General features: G+C 43.8%; 1 protein-coding gene across 9 annotated transcripts in view; it reads right to left on the bottom strand.

Annotated features, from left to right (window-relative positions):
• The window catches only part of LOC139540481 (FERM domain-containing protein 5-like), a 123,842-nt gene that overhangs the window by 10,325 nt on the left and 90,803 nt on the right, over nt 1-22,714 (bottom strand). For 2 of the 9 annotated variants that reach the window (XM_071344342.1, XM_071344336.1), the window contains exons 2-11: nt 17,013-17,129; nt 16,140-16,182; nt 15,777-15,797; nt 15,224-15,302; nt 9,215-9,312; nt 6,731-6,854; nt 3,942-4,029; nt 3,617-3,705; nt 2,873-2,936; nt 2,556-2,647 (exon numbers count right to left, since the gene is read on the bottom strand). In XM_071344342.1, the coding sequence (XP_071200443.1) occupies nt 2,556-2,647; nt 2,873-2,936; nt 3,617-3,705; nt 3,942-4,029; nt 6,731-6,854; nt 9,215-9,312; nt 15,224-15,302; nt 15,777-15,797; nt 16,140-16,182; nt 17,013-17,129 (815 nt within the window). Of the gene's footprint in view, nt 1-2,555; nt 2,648-2,872; nt 2,937-3,616; nt 3,706-3,941; nt 4,030-6,730; nt 6,855-9,214; nt 9,313-15,223; nt 15,303-15,699; nt 15,755-15,776; nt 15,798-16,139; nt 16,183-16,911; nt 17,130-22,714 lie in introns of those variants that run through there. The other 7 variants (XM_071344338.1, XM_071344339.1, XM_071344343.1 and 4 more) reach the window with 7 other exon arrangements.

The raw sequence follows: 22,714 nt of genomic DNA, 5'->3' as shown, positions 1-22,714 counted from the left end.
TTGGCAGCAGAGAACTGGAAGGAAAGACGGCCAAAGGAGGAATTGGCTTTGGGGGTGACCAGTGAGATATACCTGCTGAAGCCCGTGCTACGAGTGGGTGCTGCTATGGTGACCAGTGAGCTGAGATAAGGCGGGGCTTTACCTAGCAGAGACTTGTAGATAACCTTTAGCCAGTGGGTTTGGCGACGAGTATGAAGCGAGGGCCAACCAACGAGAGCGTACAGGTCGCAATGGTGGGTAGTGTATGGGGCTTTGGTGACAAAACGGATGGCACTGTGATAGACTGCATCCAGTTTGTTGAGTAGAGTGTTGGAGACTATTTTATAGATGACATCACCAAAGTCGAGGATCGGTAGGATGGTCAATTTTACGAGGGTATGTTTGGCAGCATGAGTGAAGGATGCTTTGTTGCGATATAGGAAGCCGATTCTAGATTTAATTTTGGATTGGAGATGTTTAATATGAGTCTGGAAGGAGAGTTTAGAGTCTAACCAGACACCTAGGTATTTGTAGTTGTCCACATATTCAGAGCCATCCAGAGTAGTGATGCTGAACGGGCGAGCAGGTGCGGGCAGTGATCGATTGAAGAGCATGCATTTAGTTTTACTTACGTTTAAGAGCAGTTGGAGGCCACGGAAGGAGAGTTGTATGGCATTGAAGCTCGTCTGGAGGTTAGTTAACACAGTGTCCAAAGAGGGGCCAGAAGTATACAGAATGGTGTCGTCTGCGTAAAGGTGTGTCAGAGAGTCACCAGCAGCAAGAGCAACATCATTGATGTATACAGAGAAGAGAGTCGGCCCGAGGATTGAACCCTGTGGCACCCCCATAGAGACTGCAAGAGGTCCGGACAACAGGCCCTCCGATTTGACACACTGAACTCTATCAGAGAAGAAGTTGGTAAACCAGGCGAGGCAATCATTTGAGAAACCAAGGCTGTCGAGTCTACCAATAAGTATGTGGTGATTGACAGAGTCAAAAGCCTTGACCAGGTCGATGAATACGACTGCGCAGTAATGTTTCTTATCGATGGCGGTTATGATGACGTTTAGGACCTTGAGCGTGGCTGAGGTGCACCCATGACCGGCTCTGAAACCAGATTGCATAGCGGAGAAGGTACGGTGGGATTCAAAATGGTCGGTGATCTGTTTGTTAACTTGGCTTTCGAAGACCTTAGAAAGGCAGGGTAGGATAGATGTAGGTCTGTAACAGTTTGGGTCTAGAGTGTCTCCCCCTTTGAAGAGGGGGATGACCGCGGCAGCTTTCCAATCTTTGGGAATCTCAGACGATACGAAAGAGAGGTTGAACAGGCTAGTAATAGGGGTTGCAACAATTTCGGCAGATAATTTTAGATAGAGGGTCCAGATTGTCTAGCCCGGCTGATTTGTAGGGGTCCAGATTTTGCAGCTCTTTCAGAACATCAGCTATCTGGATTTGGGTGAAGGAGAAATGGTGGGGACTTTGGCGGGTTGCTGTGGAGGGTGCTGGGCAGTTGACCGGGGTAGGGGTAGCCAGGTGGAAAGCATGGCCAGCCGTAGAGAAATGCTTATTGAAATTCTCAATTATAGTGGATTTATCGGTGGTGACAGTGTTTCCTAGCCTCAGAGTAGTGGGCAGCTGGGAGGAGGTGCTCTTATTCTCCATGGACTTTACAGTGTCCCAGAACTTTTTTGAGATAGTACTACAGGATGCACATTTCTGTTCGAAAAAGCTAGCCTTAGCTTTCCTAACTGCCTGTGTGTAATAATATACTGTATGTAAGACATAATAGCATATTTATACTGTATGTAAGACATAATAGCATATTTATTCTATATCTAAGACATATTAGCATATTTATACTATATGTAAGACATAGCTTAGTTATAACTATGGGAAAATTACATAAAAGATCATGGTGCCCTGAATTATAAATGTGTGGTGTGTGCCTGATGTGCATGTGTCTGTTTCTGTGGGATGTAGCCCTCATAGACAGATGGCTTTCATTACAGCAGTATGAAACTCTGTGCCAATGAGCCAGGCGTCCCTGAAAATCCACCAGTCCCCACTGAGATCTACAGCCCTATAGCCGGAAATCTCATCATACTAATTCCATTTCGCTGTGTGCTGTGAGCTGCCCTACGTTTGCCCTTTCCTCCCCCATTTCCCTCTTCTCCCTCCCCTTCCTCTGTGTCCTTATATCACCTGAGCACTCTCTCAGCCCACACGCTCCTTAGCATCATTCCCTGTCACCCTCATCCATTACAACACTCTCTCCAGTGATTGTGTTGATGTGCTGCAGGGGGTGGTGATATTTTAACTCCTCCCAGAGGTGGTGGGTAGAGGACATACAATCAGTCATGGCTGAGACGGAAGGAGTACTCATTTCTCTGGAGGAGCAGTGGGGTGTTCACCGCCTCACTCCAGTGCACACTCACAATAGGTCACCGTTGCCACGCGTCTCATCCCCTCTCTGAGAAGGACACTTCAGGGTGAGAGGAGAGCCCCCTTTGGACCACTCTCACAGATACACTGGAGTACAGTGTGTAGCTACAGACTAGAGGAAGAACAACACTTACTTGTAGAAGGCTTGGTTTTCCACTCCACATTTCCACAGGTGCTTGCAGGCCTCTGGTGTTGGTGCAAAGTATGTCAAGATGATCTTTTTGTCCTGCACATTAGAAATAAATGTGCAGGAAAATAAAACAAACTGACAGTTTATCTCAGAGTTTCAAGAGTCAAGAGTCATTAGTGTAACTACCGCTGTTGATTGAACACACTGGTCTGTGGTATGACTAGATCATGGAGTATAATGGGCATAGAACAGGCACAGTATGTTGCTGCGCTGCTCTCTCTGCTTGACCCCCCAACACACAACAATAATTAATGCTCTCACCTCCTTCTGATTTGCATAAATATGGAATATCTTTCCCTCGAACTTCAGTTTAGTCACCTCATTCCTGCCCACAAGGAAAGGGGATAGTTACACACACATCCGGCTGCACTGAGGCTCTTTAAAAAGTCCTCACAACCACTAACAGATCACACAAAAAGCTCCATGTTTGTCTGACAGAACACATTTCTGATAATATCCCAGGCAAACTGGGGACATGGGATGGGTAAAACCAACAAAGCAGCCATAAATATTGTAACATGTTGTAACATTCACATTGTCTACTTGGCCAGAATTAGTAAGTATTACAGACATACGGTACTGAATTAGGTGGTGGGATTTCTATATCTAACCCATATTGAACTATTACAGTACCCAAAATAGTGGGTTACTGGCTTAAAGAGAGGAGCTGTATGGAATAGAATTCAGCATTGATCCATATGTCTTTGAAGATTCTTATAGCCACTGCTGCATGCATGAACATTTCTGCGTTGTGGTTGAAAACATGTTTTTCTCTTAAGCATCCAATCTGTAAAGAAGTTGATTTTGAACAGACAGGCTGTGGAATCATATGCCCAGAATGGTAGCGACTAGCTAAGATAATGAGACTCCTTCCTGTAAGTCCTGTATGCATTCTGGCCCTCTGGTCAGGAGGAGAGAGACAGATGGACACACTCTGTTGATTGTGACAGTATAACAAGATAGGGTATTTTGGTTTAGGGTTAGAGGAGAAATCATTCTACTCACCACTTGAGGAAATGAACCCTCTTATTTCCCTGAAGCACGACAAATCCAAACGGGGTGAAGGCAAGAAAGGCTGGATTTCCAGATACATCCTGTCAGAAACAGAATAAAGTGTTTTACATAATGGCACCATACATACATACTCGATATACCTGTATCAAATACACACACGCACTGAACATACTACATAACTGTATATGCTGCTATTTGTTTTAGAAAGTTGTTATCCGTTCTACCAAGAGAGACCTCAAAGCTCAAGTAGAGGGAAAAAAGGGTCTTTAAATGAAAATGTCTTAAACTGAAGCAGCAGTGTGTGAGAATTGGCCACCTTGCATGGATGAGGATCCACACCATATGTCTCCAGCATCTGGGCTTTCTGGAGGAAGTTCAGCTCTGATGTTTCAGGTGTCTGGCCACTGAGAGAGAGCACCAACAAATATGGCATCAATGTCTGATTAAGATACTTAACATCAATACAGCCAGGTCTATGAAAAGAACAAGTAAAGGTAAAGTGCCTGAATAATATTAACAGTGACAAAACTCTTCCCCTTACACAGAGGATTGATCACCAGACGGAGCTAGCAGATGCTGAATAGACCACAGAGATCTGGATACATGGCCAGACATGCAGATAGTGTGTCAACCATCCTAGATGCCTTTACAAATGTAATGCCTTTACAAATGCCTTTACAAATTTAACATTTAATCAAGCACCAACCATTCAACATCCAATAGCAATGGAGTAACGTGAGTATCAGCCTGACCTCCAGCACAATCAATGGAAAAAACACATCAAGATATGCCCGCGACCCTTTGGCTTGAACTACTGATACACTCAAAAAATCTAAATAGGCACCTGCCTCAGCATTCCAAGGATATTTTCCACAGCCAGGCATGTTGGACAGGTGTTTTGTTGGTGGTGAGACGTGAACAATCCACTAGAGTGCAGTAGAGGATCTTATCTATAATTATCTTACAGCTCCTATATCTATGAACCTCAGACTACACTCATTTGGGTACAGTCACATCCTCCATGCTTTCCACAGTATAAAGTGTGTTCCATGGCCATGCCCAGTTCACGGGATTCCAAAAGGGTTCTTCGGCTGTCCCCATAGGATAACCCTTTTTGGTTCCAGGTAGAACCCGTTTGGGTTCCATGTAGAACACTCTGTGGAAAGGGTTCTACATGGAACCCAAAATAGTTTTACCTGGAAACAAAAAGGTTCTACTTACAACCAAAAAGGGTTCTTCAAAGGGTTCGCCTATGGGGACAGTCAAAGAAACCTTTTTAGGTTCTAGATACTGAAGCACCTTTTTTCAGTGTAGACAAAGCACTCAGTAATGGCAACAAACATTAAAGAACCTTCAAATCACCTCTGAGCTAAAGTGAAAATGTCTGATCCATGTTTCAATGTATTTTCATTTCTATAGAGCACATTATCTCATACTAATTATGGTTTAAACAAAGGAGAAGTGCCTTGCGGAAGGATAAATAGCTCATTCATTATGGCTAAACCATCATCCATGCGGCCTCAATCACATGACCTTCAGAGTCCTGAGGGAGAGCGTGAAGGATCAGTGTGGTAAGTCTGTGTATCATCATGAAGAAACCCTCAGTGATGCTTAATCTGCTAACCTGTGTATCATCATGAAGAAACCCTCAGTGATGCTTAATCTGCTAACCTGTGTATCATCATGAAGAAACCCTCAGTGATGCTTAATCTGCTAACCTGTGTATCATCATGAAGAAACCCTCAGTGATGCTTAATCTGCTAACCTGTGTATCATCATGAAGAAACCCTCAGTGATGCTTAATCTGCTAACCTGTGTATCATCATGAAGAAACCCTCAGTGATGCTTAATCTGCTAACCTGTGTATCATCATGAAGAAACCCTCAGTGATGCTTAATCTGCTAACCTGTGTATCATCATGAAGAAACCCTCAGTGATGCTTAATCTGCTAACCTGTGTATCATCATGAAGAAACCCTCAGTGATGCTTAATCTGCTAACCTGTGTATCATCATGAAGAAACCCTCAGTGGTGCTTAATCTGCTAACCTGTGTATCATCATGAAGAAACCCTCAGTGATGCTTAATCTGCTAACCTGTGTATCATCATGAATAAACCCTCAGTGATGCTTAATCTGCTAACCTGTGTATCATCATGAAGAAACCCTCAGTGATGCTTAATCTGCTAACTTGTGTATCATCATGAAGAAACCCTCAGTGATGCTTAATCTGCTAACCTGTGTATCATCATGAAGAAACCCTCAGTGGTGCTTAATCTGCTAACCTGTGTATCATCATGAAGAAACCCTCAGTGATGCTTAATCTGCTAACCTGTGTATCATCATGAAGAAACCCTCAGTGATGCTTAATCTGCTAACCTGTGTATCATCATGAAGAAACCCTCAGTGATGCTTAATCTGCTAACCTGTGTATCATCATGAAGAAACCCTCAGTGATGCTTAATCTGCTAACCTGTGTATCATCATGAAGAAACCCTCAGTGATGCTTAATCTGCTAACCTGTGTATCATCATGAAGAAACCCTCAGTGATGCTTAATCTGCTAACCTGTGTATCATCATGAAGAAACCCTCAGTGATGCTTAATCTCCTAACCTGCTGGCAGAGAAAGTTATGCGTGTGCATGTTTGTGTGTGTGCGTTGTGTGCACACTACCTTCTCCTACTTCATTAGGTGTGTTGCATTGCACTCCCTACCAGATCATTAGTACACTAATGACTGTACTAATGAAAGGTAGTACTCATTTGTGTGCTCAAGACAATTCCACCATCTCAACCCTGCTTTCTATAAAACCCTTAAATAACAGAGGGACATTAGCCAGTCTAACTACCTGTTTCTGCTAGTTGCAAGCTTTAAAAGATTTTCCATTTGATGAAACAAATGTTTGTGAAAAGGGTGAAGGAACTAGTCTCCAAGACGATAACAATTACAGCACTTTGAGATTTATTTTAAATGAATAGTGCTATAAAAGTTGAATCACTTGTAAGTGCTTTGAGTTGTCTTATAGGTTGAATGTTGTGTGTATGCATGAACGTGCATGCATGTGTGAGTGGTTGAGAGAGACCCAGGAACAGTGGATTGGTCCTTACATCAATTCTGTCTTGTGTATATCTGAGATTCGTCTCTCCAGCTTCTCTGAATGTTTTGGAAAGAACTGGAATTTAGAGCTGTATCCTTCAGGATGTTTCCCAGGGTCATAGTCCCCAATCTCAGCTGGAACACAGAGATAGAAAAATGTTCATGAAATGATATACCATTTCACAGCACCACACTCTAACCCTACATGGTTACATACAGTATATACAGTAATATGTATAATATCCACATCATTCCATGTGTTGGATCACAGGCAGCAGAGCTCTGAAATGACAACATTTTAAACTGGCCCAGGGTTGCTGTTGTGACTTCATGCAGCACTGAAGTCCCTGACAATTATTTCCCCCAGCGAGCGAGGACAAGGAGGTGACCAGGCAGCACATCTTTAATTCAACAGCAGCCCCTCCTGAACAGAGCAAGGGCACCTGCCAAGGGACCTGATACTGCACTTTCTGCAGACTTTGGCTCGCTCGCTGTACCCCTCAAACATACAGCCTGCCTGTTTTAAGAGGGTCTACTGTGTGTGAACTCCATGCTTACATGAGAATGCTGTTCATTGACTACATCTCAGCATTCAACACCATTGACACTAAGCTCAAGGAACAAATGGATCCAGGACTTGCTGACAGGCAGACCCCAGGTTATTTATTTATTTATTAACCTTTATTTAACAAGGCAAGTCAGTTAAGAACAAATTCTTATTTACAATGACAGGCTAGGAACAGTGGGTTAATTGCCTTGTTCAGGGGCAGAACGTCAGATGTTTACCTTGTCAGCTCAGAGATTCGATCCACCAACCTTTCAGTTACTGGCCCAACACTCTAACCACTAGGCTACCTGCCGCCCCTGGTAGTGAGGTTAGGCAACAACACCTCCACCACGCTGACCCTCAACATGGGGGGCCCCCCAGGGGTGTGTGGTCTGCCCCCTCCTGTACACCCACGACTGCGTGGCCGCGCATGACTCCAACACCATCGTTAAGTTTAACGATGACACACTGGTGGTGGGCCTGACGTTGACTGCGATGAAACAGCCTACAGGGAGGAGGTCAGAGCCCTGTCAAGAGTGGTTCCAGGAAAACAGCCTCTCCCTCAATGTCAGCAAAACAAAGGAGCTGATCGTGGACTACAGGAAACAGAGGGGGGGAGGGTCAAAAACATCAAGTTCATTGGCCTGGACATCACAGATGACCTGACATGGTCCAATCACACCAACCACCGTTGTGAGGAAGGCGCAACAGTGCCTCTTCAACCTCAGGCGACTGAAGAAATACGTCATGGGCCCACGGGTCCTCAAGAAGTTCTACAGTTACACCATCGAGAGCGTCTTGACCGGCTGCTTCACCACCTGGTACGGCAACTGCACCACCTTCAACCAGAATGCTCTACAGAGGGTGGTGAGGACGGCCCAATACATCACTGGGGGCGAGCTCCCTGCCAGGCAGGACGTCTACTCCAGAGGGTGTCGGAGGAAGCCCCAAAAGATAATCAAGGACTTCAGTCGCCCGAGCCACAGACTGTTCACTCGGTTACCATCTGGCAAGCGGTATCAGAGCATTGGGTTTCGGACCAACAGGCTCTGACAGCTACTACCACCAGGCTATTCGACTGCTGAACAGCTAACCCTAGATGTCTTCCTGCATAGACCTGCACCTTAGAGACTATTTGCACCTTAGAGATTATTTCCACTGACTACCCACACATCCAAACCTTAAACACTAACGTACGCCCAAACATACACTCAGAACACACACGCAGACATGCACACACACAGTCAAAGCTGCTGTTCTAGTATATACTATTTATTCTACTGTGTGACCAAGTCACTACCCACTTTATATTTGTAAATACAGTGTAATACATTCCATTATTACTATGCATACAACCTCTCCTATTACTTCTATTAATAGTTATTTTGGACTTGACTATTTTTATTGCTGTTAATGTAATTGAATAATGTAATTGAATAATACTGCATTGTTGAGGGAGCAAGCACATAAGCATTTCATTGCACCTGCTGTAAACTGTGTACGTGACGAATACAATTTGCTTTGATTTTAAACAGCTAACGATAGTGCTGATAGCAAGATGCCTGATAATCATGTTGAAGACCTTATAACCTAGCACGACAACCTCATGTTTATGCATTCAAAGCATTGATCTTACTTATCAGCCGTCCCATCTTTATTTGTCAGCTATGGTTTGACAGTGTAAATTAGTATGGCGGTGCACATGTTGTCTGCATGAAATTCTAATTTCATACTTTTTAGTATACAGTAGAGATCAGTCAATACAGAGGTAAGAAACCCACAGGACATATCATTTGCATTACAAACTGATTACACTATAATCCAGGTATTTTTTTCCTGGCTGGTATTTATCTCGATGGTGGGGTGACTGGCAGGGGAAAAGTAATTTGAAAATACAGTCCAGAGAGTGGGGCAGGCAAATCCAGCCTGTCAACTCCTGTCACTGTACCTTGCAGGATGAAGGCAGCCAGCATGGCAGCATCCGATGTCTTACACAGGAGGCGGCCATGGTACAGATCTCTCTTGATCTGCAGGAAGACTAAATATCTGTGACCAGAACAGAGAGGGGAAAGAAGGTCAGAGGTCATGAAACTCAGTCACACGTCTACTTTAATGAGATTCATCAATATTACAGACACATATTTTGAGATCTATTGCAAAACAACAACATGGCAAGACATCACCACTGACAAACTCAAAAGAATGTTGATTTTCAGATTCCCTTGGGTGCTTTGAATAAAAAATTATAGATTTTGCACAAAATGTGCTTTCTGTTTCTGGGGAAAGGATGTTTAAATTAGTTTTGGGGACAGGGTTTGGTAGGAAAGGTCCTGAGGCAAACTGCTGCTATTGTCGACTGACTGTGTTACTGTTCAAGCCTACAAATTAGAACCCAGATGGGACCAGGGCCTCCCAGAACACAGCAGCACTGTCTGCCAGATACACCAGCTGCACTGGCTGCAGACTGAGACTAACACCTGGAACAATGCAGCTGCACTGGCTGCAGACTGAGACTAACACCTGGAACAATGCAGCTACACTGGCTGCAGACTGAGACTAACACCTGGAACAATGCAGCTGCACTGGCTGCAGACTGAGACTAACACCTGGAACAATGCAGCTACACTGGCTGCAGACTGAGACTAACACCTGGAACAATGCAGCTACACTGGCTGCAGACTGAGACTAACACCTGGAACAATGCAGCTACACTGGCTGCAGACTGAGACTAACACCTGGAACAATGCAGCTACACTGGCTGCAGACTGAGACTAACACCTGGAACAATGCAGCTACACTGGCTGCAGACTGAGACTAACACCTGGAACAATGCAGGTGTTAGCAATGGTTTCTGTACAGGTTTGCCCATTTAAAGATTCTGAAAGTGAATGTAACATGTGAAAGAAACGGTTTAATGGACCATTTGGAGAGACGACCAAATGGACCCCAGATTCCCCTGACACCAACTTGACACAACCAACACCAAAATAAGTCCAGGAGAACCCATGTGAATGAGAAAAGACACGTGTGCTCGGCTGTAACTTTGTAATCTAGACCAGCTCCACAACAGTTGATAGCATATCACTTAAGGAGCCATATGTGTTAAAAAAACAACCTCGCATTCTCTCTCTGGGTGACACCAGTAAATCACCGATGCTGTACCCTGCCAATTTTCTGCCCTACATTTATTTTGTCTTTTTATCTGCCTTTCACACTTCTGCTGTCGGTAGATTTGTTGAAGGGCAGCCGTGAATTGAAATGAATATTTTACCCATCCCTGTAAAGGTTTTCTTCCAGGGGTGAAGGAGAGGACCAAAGTGCAGCGCGGCTAGTGTTAAACATGTTTAATGAAGAACAAGTGAACACTACAAACAACTTACAAAATAACAAACGTGCAAAACCGATACAGACCTATCTGGTGCAGAACACAAACACAGAGACAGGTAACAAACACCCACAAACTCCCAACACAAAACAAGCCTCCTATATATGAGTCTCAATCAGAGACAACGACTACCATCTGCCTCTGATTGAGAACCCACACTAGGCTGACATAGAAACAGACAAACTAGACACACAACATAGAATTCCCACCCAGCTCACGTCCTGACCAACTAAACACATACAAAACAAGAGAAAACAGGTCAGGAACGTGACAATCCCTATCCTCTTCCCTCATTGTGTGGTCTAACCATTGTGTTATATATTATACAGTATCCTTTCAGTATTTGATTAACAAGGAAACAATATTGAAAATGACATGTCATTGATTTGTATCATTTACCCTCCTTTTACCGTTCCTCTCCCTGACCTCCAACTATATGAGGTGGTCTATCCCTCCCTGCCACTCTCATAATCTCTCTCTCTATCTCTCTTTTCCTCAGCCTTCACTCCCCTGTTCCCCTCCCTCTCCCACTCCATCAGAACCTCTCACACATACACAATCCACACAATTCATTATCTGCATTCAGCATTCTATGTTCATTTCATCACACCCAAGTGAATGAATCCCTAGACAGTAATGAATATCAGATGTCAAACACCTCATATGAAACAGGCTAGGTGTGTATGCCTCCTTTCAACACATACACACACATTGTAACAGACATAATCAAACACACGTACCGATACACAGACAAAAGAAACACACTCATACTCAATTGCACACGTACTGTGCATTCAGAAAGTATTCAGACCCTTCACTTTTTCCACATTTTGTTACGTTACAGCCTTATTCTAAAATTGATTAAATAAAACATTTTCCTAATCAATCTACACACAATACCACTTAAGGACAAAACAACTCGAAATTGAGCTCAGGTGCATCCTGTTTCCATTGATCATCCTTGAGATGTTTCTACAACTTGATTGGAGTCCACGTGTGGTAAATTCAATTGATAGGACATGAATTGGAAAGGCACACACCTGTCTATATATGGTCCCACAGTTGACAGTGCATGTCAGAGCAAAAACCAAGCCATGAGGTCGAAGTAATTGTCCATAGAGCTCCGAGACAGGATTGTGTCAAGGCACAGATCTGGGGAAGGGTACCAAAAAAAAGTCCAGCATTGAAGGTCCCCAATAACACAGTGCCCTCCATCATTCTTAAATGGAAGAAGTTTGGAACCACCAAGACTCTTCCTACAGCTGGCCGCCCGGCCAAACTGAGCAATCGGGGGAGAAGGGCCTTGGTCAAGGAGGTGACCAAGAACCCAATGGTCACTCTGACAGAGCTCCAGAGTTCCTCTGTGGAGATGGGAAAACCTTCCAGAAGGACAACCATCTCTGCAGCATTCCACCAATCAGGCCTTTATGGTAAAGTGGCCAGACGGAAGCCACTCAGTAAAAGGCACATGACAGCCCGCTTAGAGTTTGCCAAAAGGCACCTAAATGACTCTCAGACCATGAGAAACAAGATTATCTGCTCTGATGAAACCAAGATTGAAACTCTTTGGCCTGAATGCCAAGCGTCACGTCTGGAGGAAACCTGGCACCATCCCTATGGTGAAGCATTGTGGTGGCAGCATCATTCTGTGGGGATGTTTTTCAGCGGTAGGGACTGGGAGACTAGTCAGGGTTGAGGAAAAGATGAACGTAGCAAAATACAGAGAGATCCTTGATGAAATCCTGCTCCAGAGCGCTCAGGACCTCAGACTGGGGCGAAGGTTCAATTTCCAACAGGACAACGACCCTAAGCACACAGCCAAGACAACGCAGGAATGGCTTCGGGACAAGTCTCTGAATGTCCTTGAGTGCCCAGCCAGAGCCCAGACTTGAACCTGATCGAACATCTCTGGAGAGACCTGAAAATAGCTGTGCAGCGACGCTCCTCATCCAACCTGACAGAGGTTGAGAGGATCTGCAGAGAAGACTGGGAGAAACTCCCCAAATACAGGTGTGACAAGCTTGTAGCGTCATACCCAAGAAGACTCGAGGCTGTAATCGCTGCCAAAGGTGCTTCAACAAAGTACTGAGTAAAGGATCTGAAAACATATGTCAATGTGATATTTCCATTTTTAAATTCTATAAAGATTTGTAAAAATTTCCAAAAACCTGTTTTAGCTTTGCCATTATGGGGTATTGTGGGTAGATTGATGAGGAAAAAAACTATTGAATCAATTTTAAAATAAGGCTGTAATGTAACAAAATGTGGAAAAAGTGAAGGGGTACTTTCCGAATGCACTGTACTTGCTTCTTTGATGTCATCATCAGGAGGTAGAAATCAGAGCGTATCAGAGGGTGTTTAAAGGCCCTATTGAGGGCACAGAGAGGCTTTTCTGGGTGACCTCATTGCAGACTGCACAGGGGATGAGGGAGTCAGGCGAAGAACTGTGCAAAAATGATTCCAATCTGAGCTAGCTGGGGGCTAATCATGTATCATTTAGAGGAGTCTGCTAGCCGTCACTGACCCTCAGTCCTCCTCCTTCCCTGCTTTCCCTCAACAGCCGGCCAGAGAGACCAACTGAGAGCACAGCCCAGCTACACAGCCTCCCAATTTAGCATACATTTCTGAGAACAGGCTCGCCCGCCAGCTTACTTAGGAAGGCTCTTTTTAATATTTATCGCACTATTTTAGACACAAAGTGCTCAGAATTGTTTTATTATGGAGGCCCTTCAATAATGACTAGAAAAACTAAAAATACTGTATGTGCATTCAGCAGGCAAACACTTCTGGAGAAAAAGAAAAGTATGAGAAAAGGTGATAAGCAGAGGGTACTTTGAAACTGCTTTTGAAAAGGCAAAAGTTATTAAAAGATTTTATACACCAAACCATAGCTGCTCTACCTTACTTCTTCTTTATACTAGAGCAGTGGTTCCCAAACGTTTATAGTCCCGTACCCCTTCAAACATTCAACCTCCAGCTGCGTAAAAGCACCAGGGTCAGCGCACACTCAAATTGTGTTTTTTTGCCATCATTGAAAGCGATACAATAAATGTATTAAACATAGAATGAGTGTGAGTTTTTGTCACAACCCGGCTCGTGGGAAGTGACAAAAAGCTCTTATAGGACAGGGCACAAATAATAATATAATAATAATCAATAATTTTGCTCTTTATTTATCCATCTTACATAAAACCTTATTTGTTCATCAAAAATTGTGAATAACTCACCACAGGTTAATGAGAAGGGTGTGCTTGAAAGGATATACATAACTCTGCAATGTTGGGTTGTATTGGAGAGTCTCAGTCTTAAATCATTTTCCACACACAGTCTGTGCCTGTATTTAATTTTCATGCAAGTGAGGGCCGAGAATCCACTCTCACATAGGTACGTGGTTGCAAAGGGCATCAGTGTCTTAACAGCACGATTTGCCAAGGCAGGATACTCTGAGCGCAGCCCAAACCAGAAATCTGGCAGTGGCTTCTGATTAAATAGAATTTTCACAGAACCGCTTGTTGCAATTTCGATGAGACTCTCTTGTTCAGATATCGGTAAGTGGACTGGAGGCAGGGCATGAAAGGGATAACGAATCCAGTTGTTTCGTCCGTTTCTGGAAAGTACCTGCGTAATTGCGCACCCAGCTCACTCAGGTGCTTCGCTATATCACATTTGACATTGTCCGTAAGCTTGAGTTCATTTGCCCACAAAAAAATCATACAATGATGGAAAGACCTATGTGTTGTTCTTGTTAATGCAGACAGAGAAGAGCTCCAACTTCTTAATCATAGCCTCAATTTTGTCCCGCACATTGAATATAGTTGTGGAGAGTCCCTGTAATCCTAGATTCAGATCATTCAGGCGAGAAAAAACATCACCCAGATAGACCAGTCGTGTGAGAAACTCGTCATCATGCAAGCGATCAGACAAGTGAAAATTATGGTCAGTAAAGAAAACTTTAAACTTGTCTCCCCATTTAAAAAAACGTGTCAATACTTTTGCCCTTGATAACCAACGCACTTCTGTATGTTTTAAAAGCGTTACATGTTCCCTGCCCATATCATTGTATAATGCAATAGTTTTTTGTGCCTTTTCCCCAGCATTGTCCCAGCCATATCCGTGGCAGCAGGAATAATTAAGTCCTCCACAATAGTATGGGGCTTGCCTGTCCTAGCCACTCGGTAGCTCACCATATAAGACGCTTCTAGCCCCTTCTTATTCATGGTATCTGTTGCTTTTATACATGTCTTACTACTCGAAAGTCGTCTTTATTCTCGCTCCAAAAACTCCCGTGGCTTATTTTTCAAATTGTCATGTTTCGTTTCTAAATGTCTGCGCAAGAGTGAAGGTTTCCCGCGAGAGAGTAACGGTTAATGTGATTGGATGTTAATTATTTTATAGGCTACCTGTATTTGACATGGTGTTGTTATTTCGCTGAACACTAGTTGGTTTCATTTTATTTTTGGCAGTGAAACGTACCCCAGTTTGGGAATACCTGTACTAGAGGAACCCAGAGTGGTGGCTGGGGGAGTGGTTGTTGGCATTTCTTTACTTTGCTGAGCGTCAAAAAAATCCTACCTGGTTATTTCCTCTTTGAGAGCAGCGGGATCAGGAGGGTAAAACTTGACTCTGAGACACATGGTGAACGGAGGCTGGGCTGGGGGACAAAGGCTTGAGTCAGCAATGGAGAACAAAATAGTCAGGAACATTTCATGGTCAGAGTTAAAATGATTAACTGAAAAAAATGCTCTAAAAGCACCACCTTGCAAAAGTGTTCTAACATAGTGCTAACATGAATTGATGAAACCATTTCAGTTAACATATTAGCATTTCAAATGGCTACTCAATTTAAACAGAACCCATTAATTAAGCAATCTTTGAAGGTGACACTGAAAAATTATTACCATAAATGAAAATGAGTTTCGATCTTTACTTCATATCATAGCACAGTATACAGTAGATTAGGTTAACGGAATCTCACTTAAACTCTGTATCCACAATTAGCAAGACACAGTTCATGATGATTTGCAAAGACAAGAGAGTGGGTGAGAGACCTTAGTGTGGATTATCTTCTGCTAGGATTTATTTGAGTTTTTTTGAGGGACAGTTCATCTTTTCTGTCCATACTCACAGTCAAATGGAGAATCTTGATCTGTTGAAATCATAATACAGTAACTTCCTACCATCTGTATTCAAATGCACAATCATTACATTTACATTTTAGCAGACACTCTTAGCCAGAGCCATGTACAGGAGAAATTAGGGTTAAGTGCCTTGCTCAAGGGCTCATGACAGATTTGTCACCTAGCTGGCTCAGGGATTTGAACCAGCAACCTCTTGGTTACTGGCCCAATGCTCTTAACCATTAGGCTACCTGCCGCCCATTAGTCAAATTACATAATGTGTCATTAGAGACCCCATGGTGATGATAACTATAATTGCTCAATTGGCAGAATGATCATAGCATGAACAGGAAGACACTCGAAATACTTACATTTCATCTGCTTGGCAATACACTTTGTGACCTCCAACCAATGCTGCATCAACAACAAAAAAGACACATGATCAAAGTGTGACAAAAGTGAAACGTCTGAAAATCCTGCTTCTACCGCCTTAACTACAGCTGAGCTGAGCTGTTACTCCTGACACCATGCTCATATCACTCCATATCACTCTACAAAAGCTAGCAGGTTAAATGCAATAGACAGGAATGACCATTCATCTAAAGACGTGTGAAAGCCTGTGTCATGTCATGTCAGCTTCGGATCTAAAACACACCAACACCATTCATGCTATCAAGTCCTGATTTGTATAATTAAATCAACATCATGCTGAAGCAAATTGAACAGTGAAGGCCCATACAGATAACCTCTTTGTCTATAAATGACAGTAATGGATGTTGTATCAGATGATACTACACCAGTATGCCTGGGCCTGGCCAGACAGACAGACAGACAGACACACTGCGGCAGTGCTCTCTAGGCTCAGTGCTGAAGGTAACTCTGGTTCTGCCAGTATATCAGGCCCTGGTTCACCCCCCTGTCCTTCTGGGAACATTAACTCCATCAAGCCCCTCTCTTCTTTGGTAATGCAGGATCAGCAGGACCTGTGTCTTGTCTCTGTGGCTAAAACACCCACTCTGAGCACATGTTAATTCTTCATGAATCAAGCAGTGCAGCTACAAGCTATTTTTAGTGCTCTGCTGCTGCTGATGGAATGAGTGTCACTCGAATATGGTGTGTTATGAAAGAAAGAAAATAACATACATCTTCAATCTGGCCTTGTATCTCTTTGAACCGTCACCTCTACTGCAGTATGCTTCATGCAGCACACGGACACACACACACGCACGCACGCAAGCACTCACACACACACACACCCGCTGCTTGTCTGGGTCCACATATCTGATGCCAAAGTAGTCCTTCTCCAGTAGGTTCAGGTGGTGGCAGATGAGGTCGAACAGATACTGTCCTTTAGCATCCCGCTGCAAGACAAGGAGAAAACAATAACATGAGGAACTGACAGAAAACACAAGAAAAGAGCACAACAAACTACTGTAAGCAGGCAATTTCGAGGAAATACCCCCACTTAAAGGACATAAGTGGTCCAGGGACTCAACAACTCCATTAGGACATGAGGGAGAACCTCTGCCAAAGTTTGAGTGTGAGACTAAGGGCAAGAGGGAGGTAATTTACTGATATATAAATGTGCTTCATATTTCCCAGAACCTGTGGAGATATCTAGGATTTATCCAATATTGATGACAGCCACCACAGCCATCTGCTGAGTCTGGGCCAGAAGCCCTCCATAGCTGAGAAAAAATGAGAGAGTGGATTAAGTGTGCTGAGATCTGGCTGGGTTAGACTGATGGACTGTGACCCTCCCTTGCTTGCGTGTGGGCACGCTGCCCTCAGAGCAGCAGTCTGGCACACCACACAGTGGCACAGAGGACTAGACGCAGTGGGCACACTCTTCCACTGACTCTCTCCTACACATCTGATGCCCCCGTCGGTCTCCTATATTCTGCACAGCCACGGGTGCAATTCCTATGGACTAACCCAGCCTCCCTATTGAGTCCAGACCCTCTACACTGAGTTTAATGCAAATGTTTCTTCTCCTTAAAATTACTGTACCTCTAGGCCTGTACATTTAGACAGACAAATGGTGTGTTACCGCACCTCCGCTTATTTTCTAAAGGTTAATGAAGGTTAACCAAGTATCACACAGTTTAGGTATGATGATTGGTCAAACCCATAATACACTATATACACTATATAGAGTATATTATGCTGAGAAGAATTGCATATGATTTAAAGGCATTAATTAAGGTCCCGGGTTTAAACTAAGCTAACATATGTAATTGTTTTCCGATGGTCATACCAAGGAACATTTTTGCTTTTTGATTTAGAGTTAAACCCTTTTTTTGGCACTAAAGTACTTCCATAGACTGAGTGTACAAAATATTAGGTACACCTGCTCTTTCCATGACAAAGACTGACCAGGTGAATCCAGGTGAAAGCTATGATCCCTTATTGAGCGATCATTTGTCACTTGTTAAATCCACTTCAATCAGTGTAGATGAAGGGGAGGAGACAAGTTAAAGGAGGACTTGTAAGCTTTGAGAGAATTGAGACATGGATTGTTTATGTGTGCCATTCAGAGGGTGACAAAACATTTAAGTGCCTTTGAACGGGGTATGGTAGTAGGTGCCAGACACACCGGTTTGAGTGTGTCAAGAACTGCAACGCTGCTGGGTTCTTCACACTCAACAGTTTCCCGTGTGTATCAAGAATGGTCCACCACCCAAAGGACATCCAGCCAACTTGATACAATTATGGGAAGCATCGGAGTCAACATTGCCTAGCATCCCTGTGGAACGCTTTTGGCACCTTGTAGAATCCATGCCACGACAAATTGAGACTGTTCTGACGGCAAAGGGGGGTGCAACTCAATATTAGGAAGGTGTTCCTAATGTTTTGTACACTCAGTGTATATAATTCCATTCATTTTTTTAACAGGTACCAGGCTACCTTAAGATGAGTCTTGTGAGGCAGCATGTACGTGTTCGTAAGAGTCTCACCTTTCGATTATGGGGTCATATTACTGTGTAGCCCAAACTGTTTGTACGCCTCAGATAGAAGTTTGCAGATCGGCGGTACCTACTTCAGACAAGTCCCGTGAAGCTTGTGGGGGTCGTAGAGACAAACGGAGAACACCATCGTGCTTGTGAGAGTCTCATCTTTCCATAAAGGGGTCATATTAGCATTAGTAGCCAAAAGCGTTTGGGTGGCTCTGCCACCTTCCACCGCAGATGCGGATGCCAACATCGGCGGATGCGGTGGATTGAGCCCATGCAAAACAACAGATATCACTAGATTAAACAGCCCGGATTTTTGATTATGCTAATTAGATTTCCACGAGGTCGCGGGTATCGACTCTAGTTAAGAGGAGATCAAAGAGAAGGCAAGGCAGAGGAGAGGATAGAAGAGGAGGGGAGACTCTGCCCACCTGCACCAGCACCAGTTTTCCCCTCCCTCGCTCATACACCACTGAAAGACCTATCATGCTCCCAGCTCTATACTATTTGAAATGTCACTCAAATCAACATGTTTTCCATAATAATATCCACCCTCTCTGAATTATTCCAGAAAGATAAGTTATTTGAATTTTCAGCAAACATTGCACACCACCATAATAAGTTGTTTCCCTCTGGTGGAGCTTAAGGCATTTGTAAGGGCTGCTGGTATTAGCAGAAGCACAAACCAGGGATGATTACAGCTCATTGGAACAGGGTGGTGATCCATCTGGCAGGCAGGCAACTAATACACCTCTCTACCTAGCCGACAACCTGGGAGTTATATACTGCAGACTCAGTCAGGCTGTCAGCTTAACACTGTGTCTGTTAGTCAGCTAACTAGAATAATGGCAGTGCTTCTGTGATGAGCATGTGTACCGAAACTGGGTGGACTAGAATTCTGATACACTGGCACCCCTCACAGATTACTGTGCAACATCAGGAAACGACAGACTAAATGATAACAATTATTACAATATCCTGAATCAGTACCAACGTAAAAAGTAATCTTCAAAGCAATGTTATAAAAGAAATGCAATCAATACATGTGAATGATCTGTTTATCACTCAGTGCCATTGCATTTTAATAGCTGAAGAGGATACATGCAGGTGCTGAAGTTGTGCCTTCTAGGCATGACGTGTGACATATTAAGAGGATTGCATCTCCCAGTCTTACTAATAACTGGGATGTGGATGAAGAGGTGATACATCAGTGCCAGGGAGAGAACGCAGATTAATGATCGCTTCACTGCTCTCCCTCTCCTTCTCCCTCCCCATGCCAGGGACAAACAGGCCTCACGTGCCACCTCTCTCCCTCCCCACTGGATCACTAGGGGCCGTTTAATGGAGCTTAGTAATGGGGTCAGTCAACACACATGCTCATCACAATCAAACTCATATAAGCTCATAAGTCTTCACTCAAACTTTTAAAGGAACACGCTTCCAGGTCAAGCATACAAGTATCATGCGTCAGATGAATCTGTCACGCTCCTATTGATTAATCCACATTTGTATCTACAGCACATCGATATCTCTAGCATTTCCCACTGTCTACATTTGCATAGCAACCAGAGATGTTCATGATGCCATCAGTGCAGTCAGAGCTCTGCATGCCTATTTTTGGTAGTCTGACAGATGGGGAGCAGTCAACGTTAAACGCATACGATTGAAGCATGCAAAGCACAATGTGATGTGTGGGTGAACAGCAGATGATTCCCTAAATGAGCTCCTGACACAGAGGGGGCTGAGGTCTGCTGAGAATAAGACACTGACCATGCGTGGGTAACATGCTGCTGTTGGCCTGGAGACCACCTGATGGCTGCTGCTGCTACTGGATCTCAATGGATCTCTCCAGTCCAGAGGACAAGAAGACATGTCCCTCCCCCTCACCATTAAGAACAGTATGACCCTTGAGCTGTGAGTGGAGGTCACCTCAGGCCAGGCTAGACCAGGGCAGTGGGCTGCTAGAGTTAGCCTCAATCACTCTCTCTGTCCTCATTGGGCCTGTGATGGCAGAGGAAGTGTCTCTTTGATCAGTAATCTCCTCAACGTCATTACTCAGGCTCCAGCTAACACACTTCAGAGAGAGCCCTGTCAGAGAAGGCTTACCGGGTGCCAAATATCAGTGCGAGCAAGCGCTGCTAACAGTCTGACCTTTCTCACATTAAGACTTAGGGCTTGCGGACCTCCATGGGCGATCGTCACTGTCACTTCTAGACCTCTCCCTCACATCCAACTCAACCCGACATGCCTGCTTACTTGCCCCGGGCAGAAATTGAAGCGCAAAGGGGCAATGCATTGCGCAAGGACACACACACACACGCTTATCAATTATGCATATTACATCCTTATAAAATAGCTATGGGACACAGATCCCTCAATAAGATCAATCACAGTCTCTCACTCTGAGTATTGACATAACATCCCATCATAATAAAACATTCTTGTTCACCTTGCATTTAGAATTAGAATTAAACTTTGTTTATTCAACTTGAATAAGTTGTATTTTATGAAAGCTGTAAATAGACAATACACATTGTTCTGAGATGCACCGGCCTCAAAAACCACCACTGGGCAGAAATCCCCGCCAAGGCGAGCCAATGACAAAGCAAAAAAGTCTGGAAGACAGTGATGTATATGGGCAAACGATGACGCATTGAGTCAGACAGGAAGCCTGGATTTTTTTGCAGACAGCAAGTGTGTTAGTATTCCATAGCACTCCTCTCCCCCTTTCTCGCTCCTTCTCCTCTCTCCCTCCCTGAGTCATTTCTCTACCCCACACAAAGCCCAGCTGCATTATTCCCCTCCAACATGCTCTGTAATTATAGGATCTGTGTGACGGTGTGGCAGGAAAAAAGGATCTAATGAATGATGCTGGTGAATTCCTAATTAAAACTAATGCAGCGTCTCTTCAGCTGGGTTGGTCAGGGGTTGTTAAAGGGTATCGACCAAACTGCCAATAGAATCCCCTGGTCTGACCATTGACTAACCAAATCAAATAGCATCTCCGATAAAGACATTGGTTTGTTCGTGTGAACAGGGATTCAGTGATTGTTGTTGTGGCAGTAGCATCTGGTGTGAAAACCTATGCATTCTGTTACCCATAGTGACATTTTACAGTTGAGTACACTTTTATTAAAAAGGGTAACAAAAGGGTTCTTTGGCCATCCCCATAGGATAATTATTTTTGGTTCCAGGTAGAACCCTTTTGGGTTTCATGTAGAACCCTCTGTGGAAAGGGTTCTACATGGAACCCAAAAAGATTCTACCTGGAACCAAAAAGTGTTCTTCAACGGGTTCTCCTATGAGGATGGCCAAAGAACCCTTTTAGGTTCTAGATAGCACTTTCCTGTAAACAGACTGCATCCTCTGCCATCAAATCCAAAGGATGGTTCATAATAATGATTGGGGGGGAAATCAATACAGTTACATATCGGGATATTACTTTAAACAGGGAGCCAATTTGTTTTCTGACCTTTTATTTCCATGACTGATCAAAACTTGTTTTCTCATGGCTCTCTCTTGTCCCTCTGCAGCAGACATATGGTGAGCAATATGTTTGTAACACCGAATCGCAATACAATCACAGTATCGAATCGCAATACATATTGAATCGCAATACATATCGTATCGGCACCTAAGTATCGTGTAAGTATATTGCAATTCCCAGCCCTAATTCATCATAAATCATAAAAACATTTGGCTAAACCTGTGGCAAAATGCCTGTCCTGTACTAATACTACCGTACGCATAAGTAGTAGCACAGCCATGAAAAGGAGGGATAATTCTATTAAATGTCATACTGCTTCACAAGCGTTTTCCTCTCCTGCGTTGTCTCTGTTGGCTGCAGTCTTAATTTGGTCATTAAACTGTAATTTACTGAACAATAGCTCATCCTGGAGGTAATGCTGCGCCAACAATAGCACATCTTCCATGCAATGCCCATAACGTGTCACCTTGTAAATGGTTGGGCTGCTTTAACTGGCAAAACAACC

This window comes from Salvelinus alpinus, chromosome 15 (genome assembly GCF_045679555.1).
Source record: "Salvelinus alpinus chromosome 15, SLU_Salpinus.1, whole genome shotgun sequence".
NCBI classification, from domain to species: domain Eukaryota; kingdom Metazoa; phylum Chordata; class Actinopteri; order Salmoniformes; family Salmonidae; genus Salvelinus; species Salvelinus alpinus.
This window is presented reverse-complemented; position numbering and strand designations above follow the sequence as displayed.